The following is a 12,274-nucleotide window of genomic DNA, read 5'->3' as shown; positions in this document are numbered from 1 at the left end:
TGACCTTTTTGGGGCGCAGCAACCTTGTCCCAAGCTTCATTCTCCTTATCTGATTCCCCCACAATTAAAAAAAAGACTATTCACTATCCTTGTAACATCCACGATCAGACAAAAGACACCCCTGCATTGCCTTGTCCCAAAGCAGTCATCTCCCTGACTCTCACTGCGTCGCTCAGGGAGATGGTTAGTGTGCTTCATCATGTAGTCCTCTGGCACCATGGTGGCTGACCCTTCTTCTACTGGCTTTCTTACACACTAGTCAGTTTAGTGTAAGTTATGCACCCCAGAGTTACGAAATAATTCTTGTTTGTTCTCTGCGTACTTTTCACAGTGCGAAGCAGAAGAGATTAGTCAGGTGGGGTGGACAAGTGCTAAAGCTCGTTAGAGAAAGGTTATCTGTTCTTGCTGTCTCCGTTATCTTTGCCTCCTGGTGATCCTGCCTTTTCAGTAATTTTTGTTCAATGCAACAGTCCCTGAAAGGCTGAAAAACTTTGAATAGTGTGATCATACTTAAAAAAATCATGAAGTTGTATGTATGTGTCTGTGTGGGAGAGATTGCTTCCTTCCCTTCTCCCTCCCTCTCTCCCTCCTTGCCCTCCTTCATTTTGTTGAGTTTTGAGTTCCAAGTTGTTTCCCCCACCCCCCACTCTGCATTAAAGAAGGTGTGTGTGTGTAACTACACAGTACATATTAACTTATAGCAGTTCTCTCGCTGGAGGTTGGATAGCATTTTTCTTTATAAGTCCCTCAGTTGATCTGAATTGTCATGTTACTCAGAAGAACTTGGTTATTCACAGTAACTTTGAACAATATTGATGTTACTATATACAATGTTCTCTTGGCTCTGCTCATTTCCTTCTGCGTTATTTCGTGCAAGTCTTTACATATTTTTCTAAAATCATTCTCTTTTCATTTCTTACAGCATAGTGGTGTTCTAGATTGATTTACTTTAAACAGTAAAATAAAATGGACAGTTTGAGAGGAAAACTGAGAAGTCCTTTAAGAACTGATGCAGAATAAAGTGAATGAATAAGAACAATTCATGTTAAGAGAACATTGTAGAGAAAAGCAACTTTGAAAGCCCTGAAAATTCTGATCAGTGTTATCTCTCATAAATTGAGAGGTTTACAGAGGAAACAGTACATAGCCAGTGTGGGAATTTGTTTTGCTGGACCATGCATATTTGTATATTTTATAATTTGTATATTTCTTGTAATAATTGCTCAGTGGAGGAAGCAGTGGGAGTAGTGAATAAATTCTTGCGAAGATAAGTAAATAGATACATTTATTTTTAAAAAGAAAGCTTTGGTCTTTGTTACAAAAGTCCCGTTTTCTGGATTTGTTTCTTTTCTGTTCTCTTGCTAATCGTGTTTCTGGCTCTAAATGATTGCTTATTCTTTATCTCCCTTTCTCCAGTGACATTTCTACTTCAGGAAAAGAGTTCTTGAGGAACTGAGAAAGTTTAGGAAGCTGGCATTTTAATTAAGTTAGGATTGTGTCCTTTTGGCATCCACAGTAGAACTGTATTTAAGTTGTTTTTGTAGGTTTTTATTTAATTCATTGAAGAGATTATCTAAGGTAGGAAATTTGTTTTGTTTTTAGATTAAATGCTTTACAATTGTCCCAATAGGTTATACTTTTAGGAGAGAAAAGGCATTTTGAATGAAGAATAATCAATGTCTATTTTGTTTCTCTTATAGATTAAAAAATGGAAGCCTTTGATGCATCACTTAATAGTTATATGCAGACATGGCTTGGACCAAGAGGTAAGGTTTTAAAATTTTTGTTTCCTTCTTAGAGCCACTTGTATAGCTATGTTTAAGGAATCATTTGAATAGTAGGACTTGCTCCAGCCTGAAAAAGGCAGGTTCAGGTCTGTGTTTTGGATGAAACTGTGGTCATGAGCTTTTGGAAATCCCTATAATTTAACAAGTTATATAGTATTACATGGTTGTCAGAGCAGGGAGGAAGCCACAGCAATTCCTGACTTTAGCTAAAAATCAAGGTTATGGCACCTGCCTCATACCCTCCCCCCAGAAAAGGCTGTGGCTTGACGACTCTACCATTAATTCTGGGATTGTGAGTTCTAGGTTCAAGCCAATGACTTCTTTTTAATATTACTGAATGCCCTGGCCAGGTAGGAGTCCTGTATAGGCAGAGGCTGGCAGGCCAAGAATTAAAGTGAAGACTTTGCCCACTTTTCTTCTTCTTTCCCCATTTTTTTTTTTAAATACCCTCCTTTTTAAAATCCTGGGAAAGGTAAATGTATATATAGAATGTCACCTCTCATTCTCTGTTTCTCTTTTTCTGTACCTAGTGTTTTATTTGCCTGTATGTATGTATGTATGTATATATGAGTACATGAATTCAGATATACATATATATGTGTGTGTGTGTAAATATACTTTCTTGCAATTATACATACAAACATTACATCTCAACCCCAACCACCCTCCACCACCACCCCTTTTTTTTTGTTAACAAGAGAAGCCATTTCTATTGGTAGGGCATTTTCCTGATTTTTGAATGACGATCTTATTAAAAATTTCTTAGGAATCAGATCAGATCTAGATTTGAGAAGGACCTCAAAGATCATCTAATCCAACCCCCGACATTTTACATAAGAAGATACCAAGGCAATTAAGTGAATTGCCCAAGGACACATAGGTAATAGAGGGAGTCAGAGTCAGAACTAGTATTTATTCCTTTTGTTGTATCATACTGAATATTTTCTTTTGTCTCCCCCCCCACACACACACACACCTTTTGGGGAACCTTATCAAAATAACTTAAGTAGAGGAGAAAATATACAATTTCATTTAAGGGGAAAAAACCTTCGCTTTGCAATTTGGCATCCCAAATTAAAATTAGGTCTTCCTTTGAGCTGTAGAAAATAAAGGAATAGATGTGAAGTGATTAAACAAGCTTCCAAACTCAGGAAAGGACCTCAGATATCATTAATAAACAGTTGGAACAACTGTGTTTCATCTCAAGGCAAATCTCATCACCTTTTGAATTTATTTTGTCTGTCTTGAAAACAAGAACATGCATAAAACTAACTTGACATTTAACCTTAAAGAATGTCTGTCAAGGAAGGAAGATTGGTTTTCTCAGTCATGGCACTGTGACAGCATGACTGCCTCCTCTTCTACACATTCAGCTCACCAAATTAGATTGTTAGTTTAAATGATTTTAGAGTTGGAAGGGACCTTAGAGAAGATCAGTCCTCATTTAACTGATAAGAAAACCGAGGCCTATAGAAGGGAAAGTGATTTGGCTAAGGCCATACCTCGAGCCTGTATCAGAATGCAGGTCTGCAGACATCAGTAGAGGGCCTTTCCCATCAAGCCACGTAGTTCTCTCTGCCTCTGTCCATCTTCTCTTTTTTATTGCTTTCAGTCATTCAGTTCTGCCCATTTTAAATATTCTACTTATTTTGCTGCTGTTAAATCTCTTGAGTTTCTTTTCTGAGTGTTTTCACAATAGCTGCTTCTCACCTACCTTAGGGTAACCACATCATTAACCTAGCAGCCCCTTCCCTTCTTGGACTTGACTTTGCTAGCCATACAGGCAGAGAGAGGACCAAAGGCTGCCACGTTTTGATTTTGTCTTCCTTCCCTACATGCAGTTCTAAAGACCTCATTTAATTGTAGTATTAGGCCCTCTCTTAATTTACTCAAAAAAATTTCTTTGGAAAGGAATGTTTATTTTGGATGAATTATTTCTCTTAGCAACAAGTTTAAATAAAATCTCCTTTCCCACATGTTTCAGAACCCATCTTGAGGAAGTTTATTGTCTACAAAACTTGTTAGAAATTCACCGGGGAAAGTAACACCTGCAAGGTGTTATTTTTGTTTGCTTGTTTTTATTGAGATAGACTTCTCCTAAAGGGACTAGTCGAAAAAAAGGGTCAGAAATATTCCTTTCTGAAGAAATATTTGACATATTTCCACTATTTTAATATCTGTGCTGTTTGTTTCCATTCACTAAATATTTTTCTTTTTTTTTTATTCTATTTCAGATTCCCGTGTAAAAGGGTGGTTTCTTCTGGATAACTATATACCTACTTTTGTCTTCTCTATCTTATACTTATTAATCGTATGGCTAGGACCAAAATACATGCAGAATAAACAGCCATTCTCCTGCAGGGGCATTCTAGTGGTTTATAACCTTGGACTTACGCTGCTGTCTCTATATATGTTTTATGAGGTAGGAGATGGGTTGAGATTTTATTTTTATTTCTGACTTTTACTCTTGACTCCCTCCTGTCTGTCTACATATTACTGACCTGAAAATGATAAAAGGAAACAGAGAGAAGGGGTCATGCTAATGAAATCTCTATTTTCACTGGTTTTATCCAAACACCCAAGATGTTTTTCTATAAAGATCTCCTGTAAAGGGATGTGGAAGCAGTTCTTTGCTTTCAGTATTGCTTTATATTATTATTTTAATGGAAATGGAAACAGATATATCACATTTTTAAGGTTTAGAATCTTACAATGAATTGCTCCAAGAGTTTTTGTAATGCCAGCAAAATTCAGGGGTACATTTAGGCCAAGCATGAGATAAAGGGGGGGGATGCTGACCATCTTATTGATAATAATAAGCACCAAATAAGTTATTGTTGCTTGCTGGTTTCATTTTCATGGGTTTTTAGGGTTGGGTTTTTTGTTGTTGTTATTTGTTTTTTATGGATGTAAAGGTATTATGGGGAGGAGGAGATGTTTTTTGGTTTAGTTTGCTTTGGTGAATGTGAGCATATGCTTATCTTGAACAGATAAAGGTAAATAATTTGTGATTTGACTATTAAGATTGACACCCTTTTTTAAGCATGATTTTAGGATTTGCATTCATGGGATACATGGACGGAGTTCACTTCAGATCAGGTGGTTTCTGAGACGATGCTACAGCTTAATGAAAAGGACAAATCCAATCTAAACCTACCTTATTTCTCCCATTCTCTGGTTTTATGGAATGTATCTCTATACCCCTGAGCCCCAGGGGCTAGATAATTTGCTGTCTGTGACTCCTGGGACACAAGTAAATAATCTTCTACCCTCTTGGAAGCCTTCAGAGCTCTGCCCTCTATAGGTTTATGAAAGACTGGTCCCCAGCCACTATTTTGCAATGGAGAATGCATTCAAAACTTCCACTCCTCACATTTACATTTTTCATCTCCTTTGTATTGTAGTATGATATTAACTCTTGAAGTTAAGCGTTTGAAGGAGAGAGTTGGAGCCTATATGAGATTTATGCTGGTGGAAAATGGAAATCTCTATAATTCATCTAAGTTGGGTAGATAAACTCCTTCCCCTAGATAGATAGATCTCTTATTGAGCCCCAGTGTAAAAGATTCTATTTAATTAAGGAATCACATTCTTCCACAGATATTTTCACAGACCAGTCTAACCTGTGTGGTTAGATTGTGAATAGATTTTTTTTTAAAGAACTGTTAGATAGAATAGATTTCTTTACTAAAACAGCTAAGTTTAATCAGACACTAAGTAGATATAAAAAAGCTACTAACTACACAATCACAAGCAACTGAAGTATTATGAATGACAGATTATCTTAAATTAAAAGACAGATAAGTGTCTTTATTTTATTATACACTCTCATTTTGTTGGTGTCTGTTATAACCCCATATAACCTTAATTGTAATTTAATATGAGCTGTTAATAATCATGTAAAGCCCTCACCTTTTTTTGCCTTTTTTCCTTTTCCTGTTCTAGAACAAAGGAAGTTTAATTAGCCTCCGTGATGGATGCTGGAGGATTGGAGGCAGGGGCTATTCACAGAAATGAAGTTCAGGGACTTCCTGGCCTCAGCAATGTGTGCAGAACATTGATCAGTATACAAGGGACTTAACAACAGTACAGTCAGATTCCTTTGAGTAAATGCTTTATTTTTCCCATTTACATTTGTAGATGATAGAGCCCTCATAAGGAAACTTTTGTTTATATAATTCAAAAGATAGCGTTTTGTTCTTTGTCTGTACAACAACATTCTGCAACTTTTAAAAATATGTAGCCAGATTAACAAACAAAAAAACCAAGATGTTATTTGGCATACTTATTTTTTCCTTAGTATAAAATTTAGATTTTTTTCCTCTTTTTATAAATTGAGCATTTTTTATATTTTGCCAGTATATTTTGGAAGAGGCTTCAGATCTTAATTTTAAATCAGTAACAAATTGATACAATAAATATAAGGTGACAGGCAGGTAAAAATATGTTTGACTCAAAACTTTCTAGCTCTCCAGCATTTTTCTTAGTACAGAATCTCAAAGTTGGAAGAGTCTCCAGAGACCAACTAGTTCAACTCATACCTGAAAAGGGTCCCTTTGTAACACACCCAACAAGTGTTCATCCATCCAGCTTTTGCTTATAGCTTTGGTTAGAGACAAGCCAGTATCTGCCAGGCCAGCCCATTCTGTATTTGGGTGGCCATAAATGTGAGGAAGTTTTTCCTTAACATCAGCTAAAATTTGTTTCTGTGACTTCTAGCTATTGATGCTAGCTCTTGGCCTCAGAAGGCAGGAAGAATAAGTCTGATCAATTTTCCACATGACTGGCCTTCAGATCCTTGAGGACAGCTCTCCTGACAGGGGTTCTTAACCCAGTATCTATGGTCCTCCAAAGATGTAGTCTGTAAACAAATTTCAGGGAATCCATGAATGGGAAAAATATGTATGTATGTATGTATTTGTGTTTTTGCTACTCTCTAACTGAAATTTAACATTTCCTTCAGTTATAAACCTAGTCAACAAAATTATTCTGAGAAGGGGTCCCTAAATTTCATCAGATTGCCTTGGGAGGTCCATGATACAAAAAAAAGCTTAAGGATCCTTGATTCAAGTGTTATCTTCTAAACCTCTCAAGTTCCTTCCACAGACCCTCATATGGCATTATCAGAATCTAGTTCACCATTATGATTGCCCTTCTGGACAATATACAGCTTATACATTCCTTCTTGTTGGTGTTCTTTTTTTATTTCATCCTCTATTTAGCAAGTATACTACTACCATAAAGAGGAAAGGGAATTGTGGGTAAACTGCTGCCTAAGTGAACCTGAGGCATTCTAGTACCCATATGATCAGAAGTAGATTTTTTCCTCCTGTGCCCTGCTAAGTAATACTTAGAGCACTTTAAATACCTTGGAATCTTAAGAGTTAGAAGGCTCTTCAGATACTAGTCTGATCCATAATGGCGAAAGAATCCCCTGGACAACATAATTTTCTCACTGTCAGTTTTCTGAAAGTTTTTTTCTTACCTTTTATCAAATAAGGCCATTTTCCCCTCCTTTGCTCTTCTTAGCCTTCATTTTGAAAATTGGGGAAGAAGGTAGAAGGTTAGGACTTATCTGAAGTGAGAAACCACACTTTTTGTATAGGGCATGAGGGAGGAGGGATCAGGGATGCACTCAGGTAAAAGAGAATAGGTACCAGAGCAAGGAGAAAGTACTTGAATAAATACAGTAGGCTGTATTCTCTTTAAGTAGATTTGAGGTCAAGGACTGATACTCCTGATGTAGAATTGATGTTGGTGTGCCAGGAGAATTTGATGTCTGATTCTACTTGATCCTGGGCACACCTTGCAGTCACCAAATCACTTTCCAGGCTATGTTAGTCATTGTAAGGTTAAGGTCTGTATTTTTCTGTTGACCAGTAAGGGACAGAGAAGACTTGTCTTGCCTTCTTGCTAACTTGTCCTGAAAATTTTTTCTTTTCTTAATTCTTTGTTAAGAAGCTATACTAGCCTTGAGGAGTTTGAAGTTAATCAGCTTTCAGTCAGTGTAAAGGAAGTACATGGAAGGAAAATGGAAGGAAGGATAAAGTAGTCTTGGGAGACCCAAGACTCAGTTACCAAGAGAAAGTAGAGGGTAAGATAAGGGAAAAAAATACTAAAATTACATTTGAAGACCATGCAATTGAATTTTTAAATGTAGACCATAACCTAGTTCATTATGTAGGTGTGGTTTTGCCAATACAATTATTACCAAATGAAAGAGGCAATAGAACCAAAGAACTTGGAGGTTATAGTAAATTTGGAATGTAGAAAAGTGTATTAGAGGTTACCTAATCCATCCCTAACATTTTAGAGATGAGGAAATAAGAGCCTCAGAGAGGTTTAACAGACTGGTCACACAGTTATAGTAAATAGTAGGGCCCCTTGCTCTGTCAACTCTAAATTTGGTGTTCTTTCCCGTTCATTATCTATTGCCTCAACTTAAAAACCATTGCTTCCAGGTGGATGTTGTCTGTTATTTCTGCATCTGTTCCTGGGAGAAACAAAAATGAACATCTTTCATTTTATGCCTATCAGTGCATAGATTCAGTAAAATTTTATCTAAACTGGATTAACCTGAGGTCAGTCAGGAGGGGAAATTGGCACTTCAGGTTAAGGTACAATATAATTTGCAAGATGTTTGTATTTAGGAATACTTTGTTTGTAACCATTTCCCCTTAGTGCTTCTGAACTGAATTATTCTGCCAAGGGTATATGGAGTAGCCAGGAGGGGAAAACGTAACACACGAGTACCTGAATCCCATTTCTACTTGATCTGGAACTGTTGTTCCAAAGAATTCATGAATTCAAAGCACCGGAGTACGTGTGTTCTCTTTCTGTTAGATGTCAGGTAATTGTTCAGTAGCGTCATGTACCATCTTAGTGCCAGCTCCTGCAGATATCAATACAACTGGGACAGGCCCCGCCCTCAAAAACCTTCATTGTCGTAATCTTTTGCCACCGGGGCTAAAGAGTTTGCATTTGGAGGAAGGTGGGTTGTCTCAGATTGGTTAATACAAAATATATTACTTCCGAGGGCACCATCAAATAGTGGAATTAGGAAAATCTTTCTTGAGGGGGGAATGGACCTTGGATGACCCTTAGCTGTTTATGAGTAGAGGTAGAAAACATTACCGATATGTTGGGTGGGGAGTCAGGCTTTGCAAAGGCACAAAAGTAGAAATGGAAGTATTTGCATGAGAAACAAGAAGTTTAAGTCAGTTTGGCTAGAAGGTAGAGGATGTGAGGGCTGTGATTTCCAAACAAATGGTGTCTGTATTTTTTCCAGAAAAAAGTTTCGCCTTTCAAAATGTCAGAAAAATCACAAATGCTAATATTTTAAACGGAAGGGTTTGAGCATATGTGTATATCAAATGACATTCCTTTGTAGCTTTTTTTTTTTTTTTTGAAGATTTGTGAAGTGATTTTGTTTATTGTCAAACAAGAAAGTAATCAGAACATTTGATGGTATACATATTTAATGGGCTCATTGGCCAGTTAAATCTATCTCTGAACTCTTGAGGACATACAGGGATATTAATAGCATCCCATTAGTACTTGCACAAAAGCTCTTTTAGACCAAACTGACAGGCCGTCCTTTTTATGGCACGTTTTGAAAGTATGATAGAATTGAACAGCAGTGGCTTGGGAAGCTTACTGCTCTCTAAATTGACTTTTTGGTTTTTTGGCCTTCCCTTTTGGTGTTCTTAAAATAGCAGCAGCAATTTTAGGAAATTCAGATTTTTAAGTATTTAAAGGATGTGACGTACAATGCATTTCTTGCATACATCCCTGCTTAGTTTGCTCTTGCAGAAACCTGTATGTACCAGATATACAGGCTTCAGCACAGTTCCCTTTGTTCTCCCGACTCCTTGAAAGGCAGATATTCAGTCCTCTCCCATGCTTACTGCTTGCAGAAATTGCATGACTGTCAGATGCGTGTGTTGGAGAGGGATTCTTATTCAGGTACGGGGGGTCCTGGTGGCCTCTAAAATCCCTTTCTCAACTCTTTGATTATTGGATTTCATAGGAACATAGCTTTAGCGGTTGAAGGGACCTTAAAAATTACCTAGTCCAACCTCATCCTTTTGTGGAAAAAAAACTGAACACCACAGAAGGATAGGGACTCACCTAAGGTCACACAGAGAAACAGTGGCACAGGTAGGGTTGTAGGTCAGGTCCTCTAACTCCAAATTCATTGCTCTTTGACCACACCTACCTGCCTCTGGTTTTTTAAAAGAAAAAATTTCAAATTGAAAAATGTATTTATTATGCTTATTGACTCATTTCCCACTTTACAGATGTGGAAGTGGAGGGTACAGAAAAGTTTTAAAGGTCAGAGGATGGTAATATGTCTAGTAAAGGCTCCCCAGAGGGTGGTGTGGTCCTGTGGGGAAAGTAGTGGATTTGAAGTCAGAGGACTTGGGTTTGAATTCTGACTCATTCAGTAAGTATGACTGTAGGCAAGTCACTTAACATCTCTTGGATCTCAGATTACTCATTTGTAAAATGAAGGTATTGAATTAGAGGATCTCTAAGATCCCTTCTAGCTCTAAATCTGCGGTTCCTCTTGTCCCTTACAATACCAACCCATATCTTTAATCTTCAGTCCTTCCTTTACCTTGAATGTCCAGCAAGTTCATTCAGCCTTAGCTTTTTAAAACATAACTCATTGTGATTAATGAAGTTGAGGTTCTTCCCTCAGTTTCTTCATTAAGAGATTTTTAGCAGAAAAGTAGGAAGGATAAAGGGAAAATGAGTGCCTTGAGCTCCTGAGTTTTGGGTAAGGAGAAAAGGTTCTGTCAGAAAGAGGAGAGTCAGTAACTAAATATGCATATTTAACATTTTAGATCTGCTATCTCTTTCCCTCCAACCTTTCCAGTCTTCTTATACCTTACTCCCTGTCAAGTACTCTCCGGTCCAGTGACACTGGCCTCCTGGCTGTCTCACAAACAAGACACTCCATCTCCACTTCGGGCACTTTCTGTGACTGATCCTCATGCCTAGATGCTGTCCCTCCTCAACTTCCTTGGCTTCCTTTAAGTCCTATCTAAAACCTTCTCTTTTACAATCTCTCTTAATTTTAGTGTTTTTTCACTGTTAATTATTTCCTACTTGTACTGTGTGTAACTTACATTGTATATATTTGTCTCCCCCATTAGATTGTGCAAGGTCCCTGCAGGCAAGCACTCTCTTTTGCCTTTCTGTATCTTCTGTCCTTAGCACAGTGCCTGGCATAGTAGGCATCTAATACATATTTATTGATATCATTATACTGAGAGAAATTCAAGAGCATCTCCAAACTCAGTCACTTATTTATCTATGTTATTTTGAAAGATGAGAGAAAATAGGTCAACAGAATCTCTCTCAATCACTTGTTTATCTGTTACTTTCAACAACAAGGGAGAATAGGTGGATAGGGTCCCTCTGTTTTTGGCGGAAGGATATAATTAACAGTAACCGTAGTAACCACCACTTCACACCCTCTGTAAACCAGGAAGTCCTAAAGAGAAATGTTCACTATTGGTAAGCAAACTCAGGAAACTAGGAGGACCTTAGAGACCCAAGTATTGCAACCTGACTTTGGTGAGGTATTAAAATGCCACACATACCTGATTCGGGTTGGGTCTAGAAGACTTGCTGTTCCTTTGGGCCTGGTTCTAAGGGCTTCTCAGACATACAAAACCAGGTCCCTGAAATAGCTTTCAGTTGTGTCTCAGATGGGTTCCCGGCAACAGAAAACAAATCCTCCCTTGGGCCAATGGTGTAAAAGGACATTAATGGGCATCCTCGTATGCCTTGTACATGTTACAGTTGTAATTCAAAACTTTACACTCCCCCAAGTTAGTTTGCTTTAAAGGACTGATAAGTAGCCCCAGGTAAAATATCTGCTAAAGGTACTGGTGGTGCTTCCTTTGTTGGGCAGTAGGGTGTGTTTTATAGAAGAAGCTGGGACCAGCTCTAAAGCTGTCCAGGCAAACCAAAGGGATGAGGATCCGAGTTTCAAGTTTACTAGAGACCAGGGAGTCAACTGATCTAGGTTATCTTTTCTGGCCTGCCATTAAAGGCCTTTTTTGTCTATTTGCAAATCATTTCCCCTTCCTACATCTTGGTTTTCTCATCTATAAAATGAGAGTGGATTGGACAAGCTAAGACCCCTTCTAAGTCTGTACTTCTAGAAGTCATGGAAAGGAACGATCCCTTGGTCATTTGTCAGCTCTGTATTCCTGTCACCACATCTCTACTTCTCATTCATGGTTCTCCTGAGGAGGTCCTGCCTTCTAATCCTTACAGCACACATCTGCGGAAGGCAGAGACCACACGGGACAAAAACCTGCCTGCTCATTCAGTCCTTAGTAGCAGTGGTGATGGGGCTGAAAGACTTTGTCCTACCCCTACAATGTTTGTTCCCCTCGGTCACTCTGAGTTCTTAAAATGACCTTGCTTCCTAGGATGTTTTTTTGTTTTTTGGTAACATTCCAAGAAGT

At 38.0% G+C, this 12,274-nt stretch overlaps 1 protein-coding gene across 6 annotated transcripts in view; it reads left to right on the top strand.

The window, feature by feature from the left end:
- Window positions 1-12,274, top strand: part of ELOVL5 (ELOVL fatty acid elongase 5) — a 90,446-nt gene that overhangs the window by 60,088 nt on the left and 18,084 nt on the right. For 5 of the 6 annotated variants that reach the window (XM_072642470.1, XM_072642467.1, XM_072642471.1 and 2 more), the window contains exons 2-3: window positions 1,701-1,766; window positions 4,022-4,209. In XM_072642470.1, coding sequence (XP_072498571.1) covers window positions 1,709-1,766; window positions 4,022-4,209 — 246 coding nt within the window. In that variant the 5' untranslated portion in view covers window positions 1,701-1,708. Of the gene's footprint in view, window positions 1-1,438; window positions 1,579-1,700; window positions 1,767-4,021; window positions 4,210-12,274 lie in introns of those variants that run through there. The other variant, XM_072642472.1, reaches the window with a different exon arrangement.

This window comes from Notamacropus eugenii, chromosome 2 (genome assembly GCF_028372415.1).
Source record: "Notamacropus eugenii isolate mMacEug1 chromosome 2, mMacEug1.pri_v2, whole genome shotgun sequence".
Lineage (NCBI taxonomy): Eukaryota > Metazoa > Chordata > Mammalia > Diprotodontia > Macropodidae > Notamacropus > Notamacropus eugenii.
This window is presented reverse-complemented; position numbering and strand designations above follow the sequence as displayed.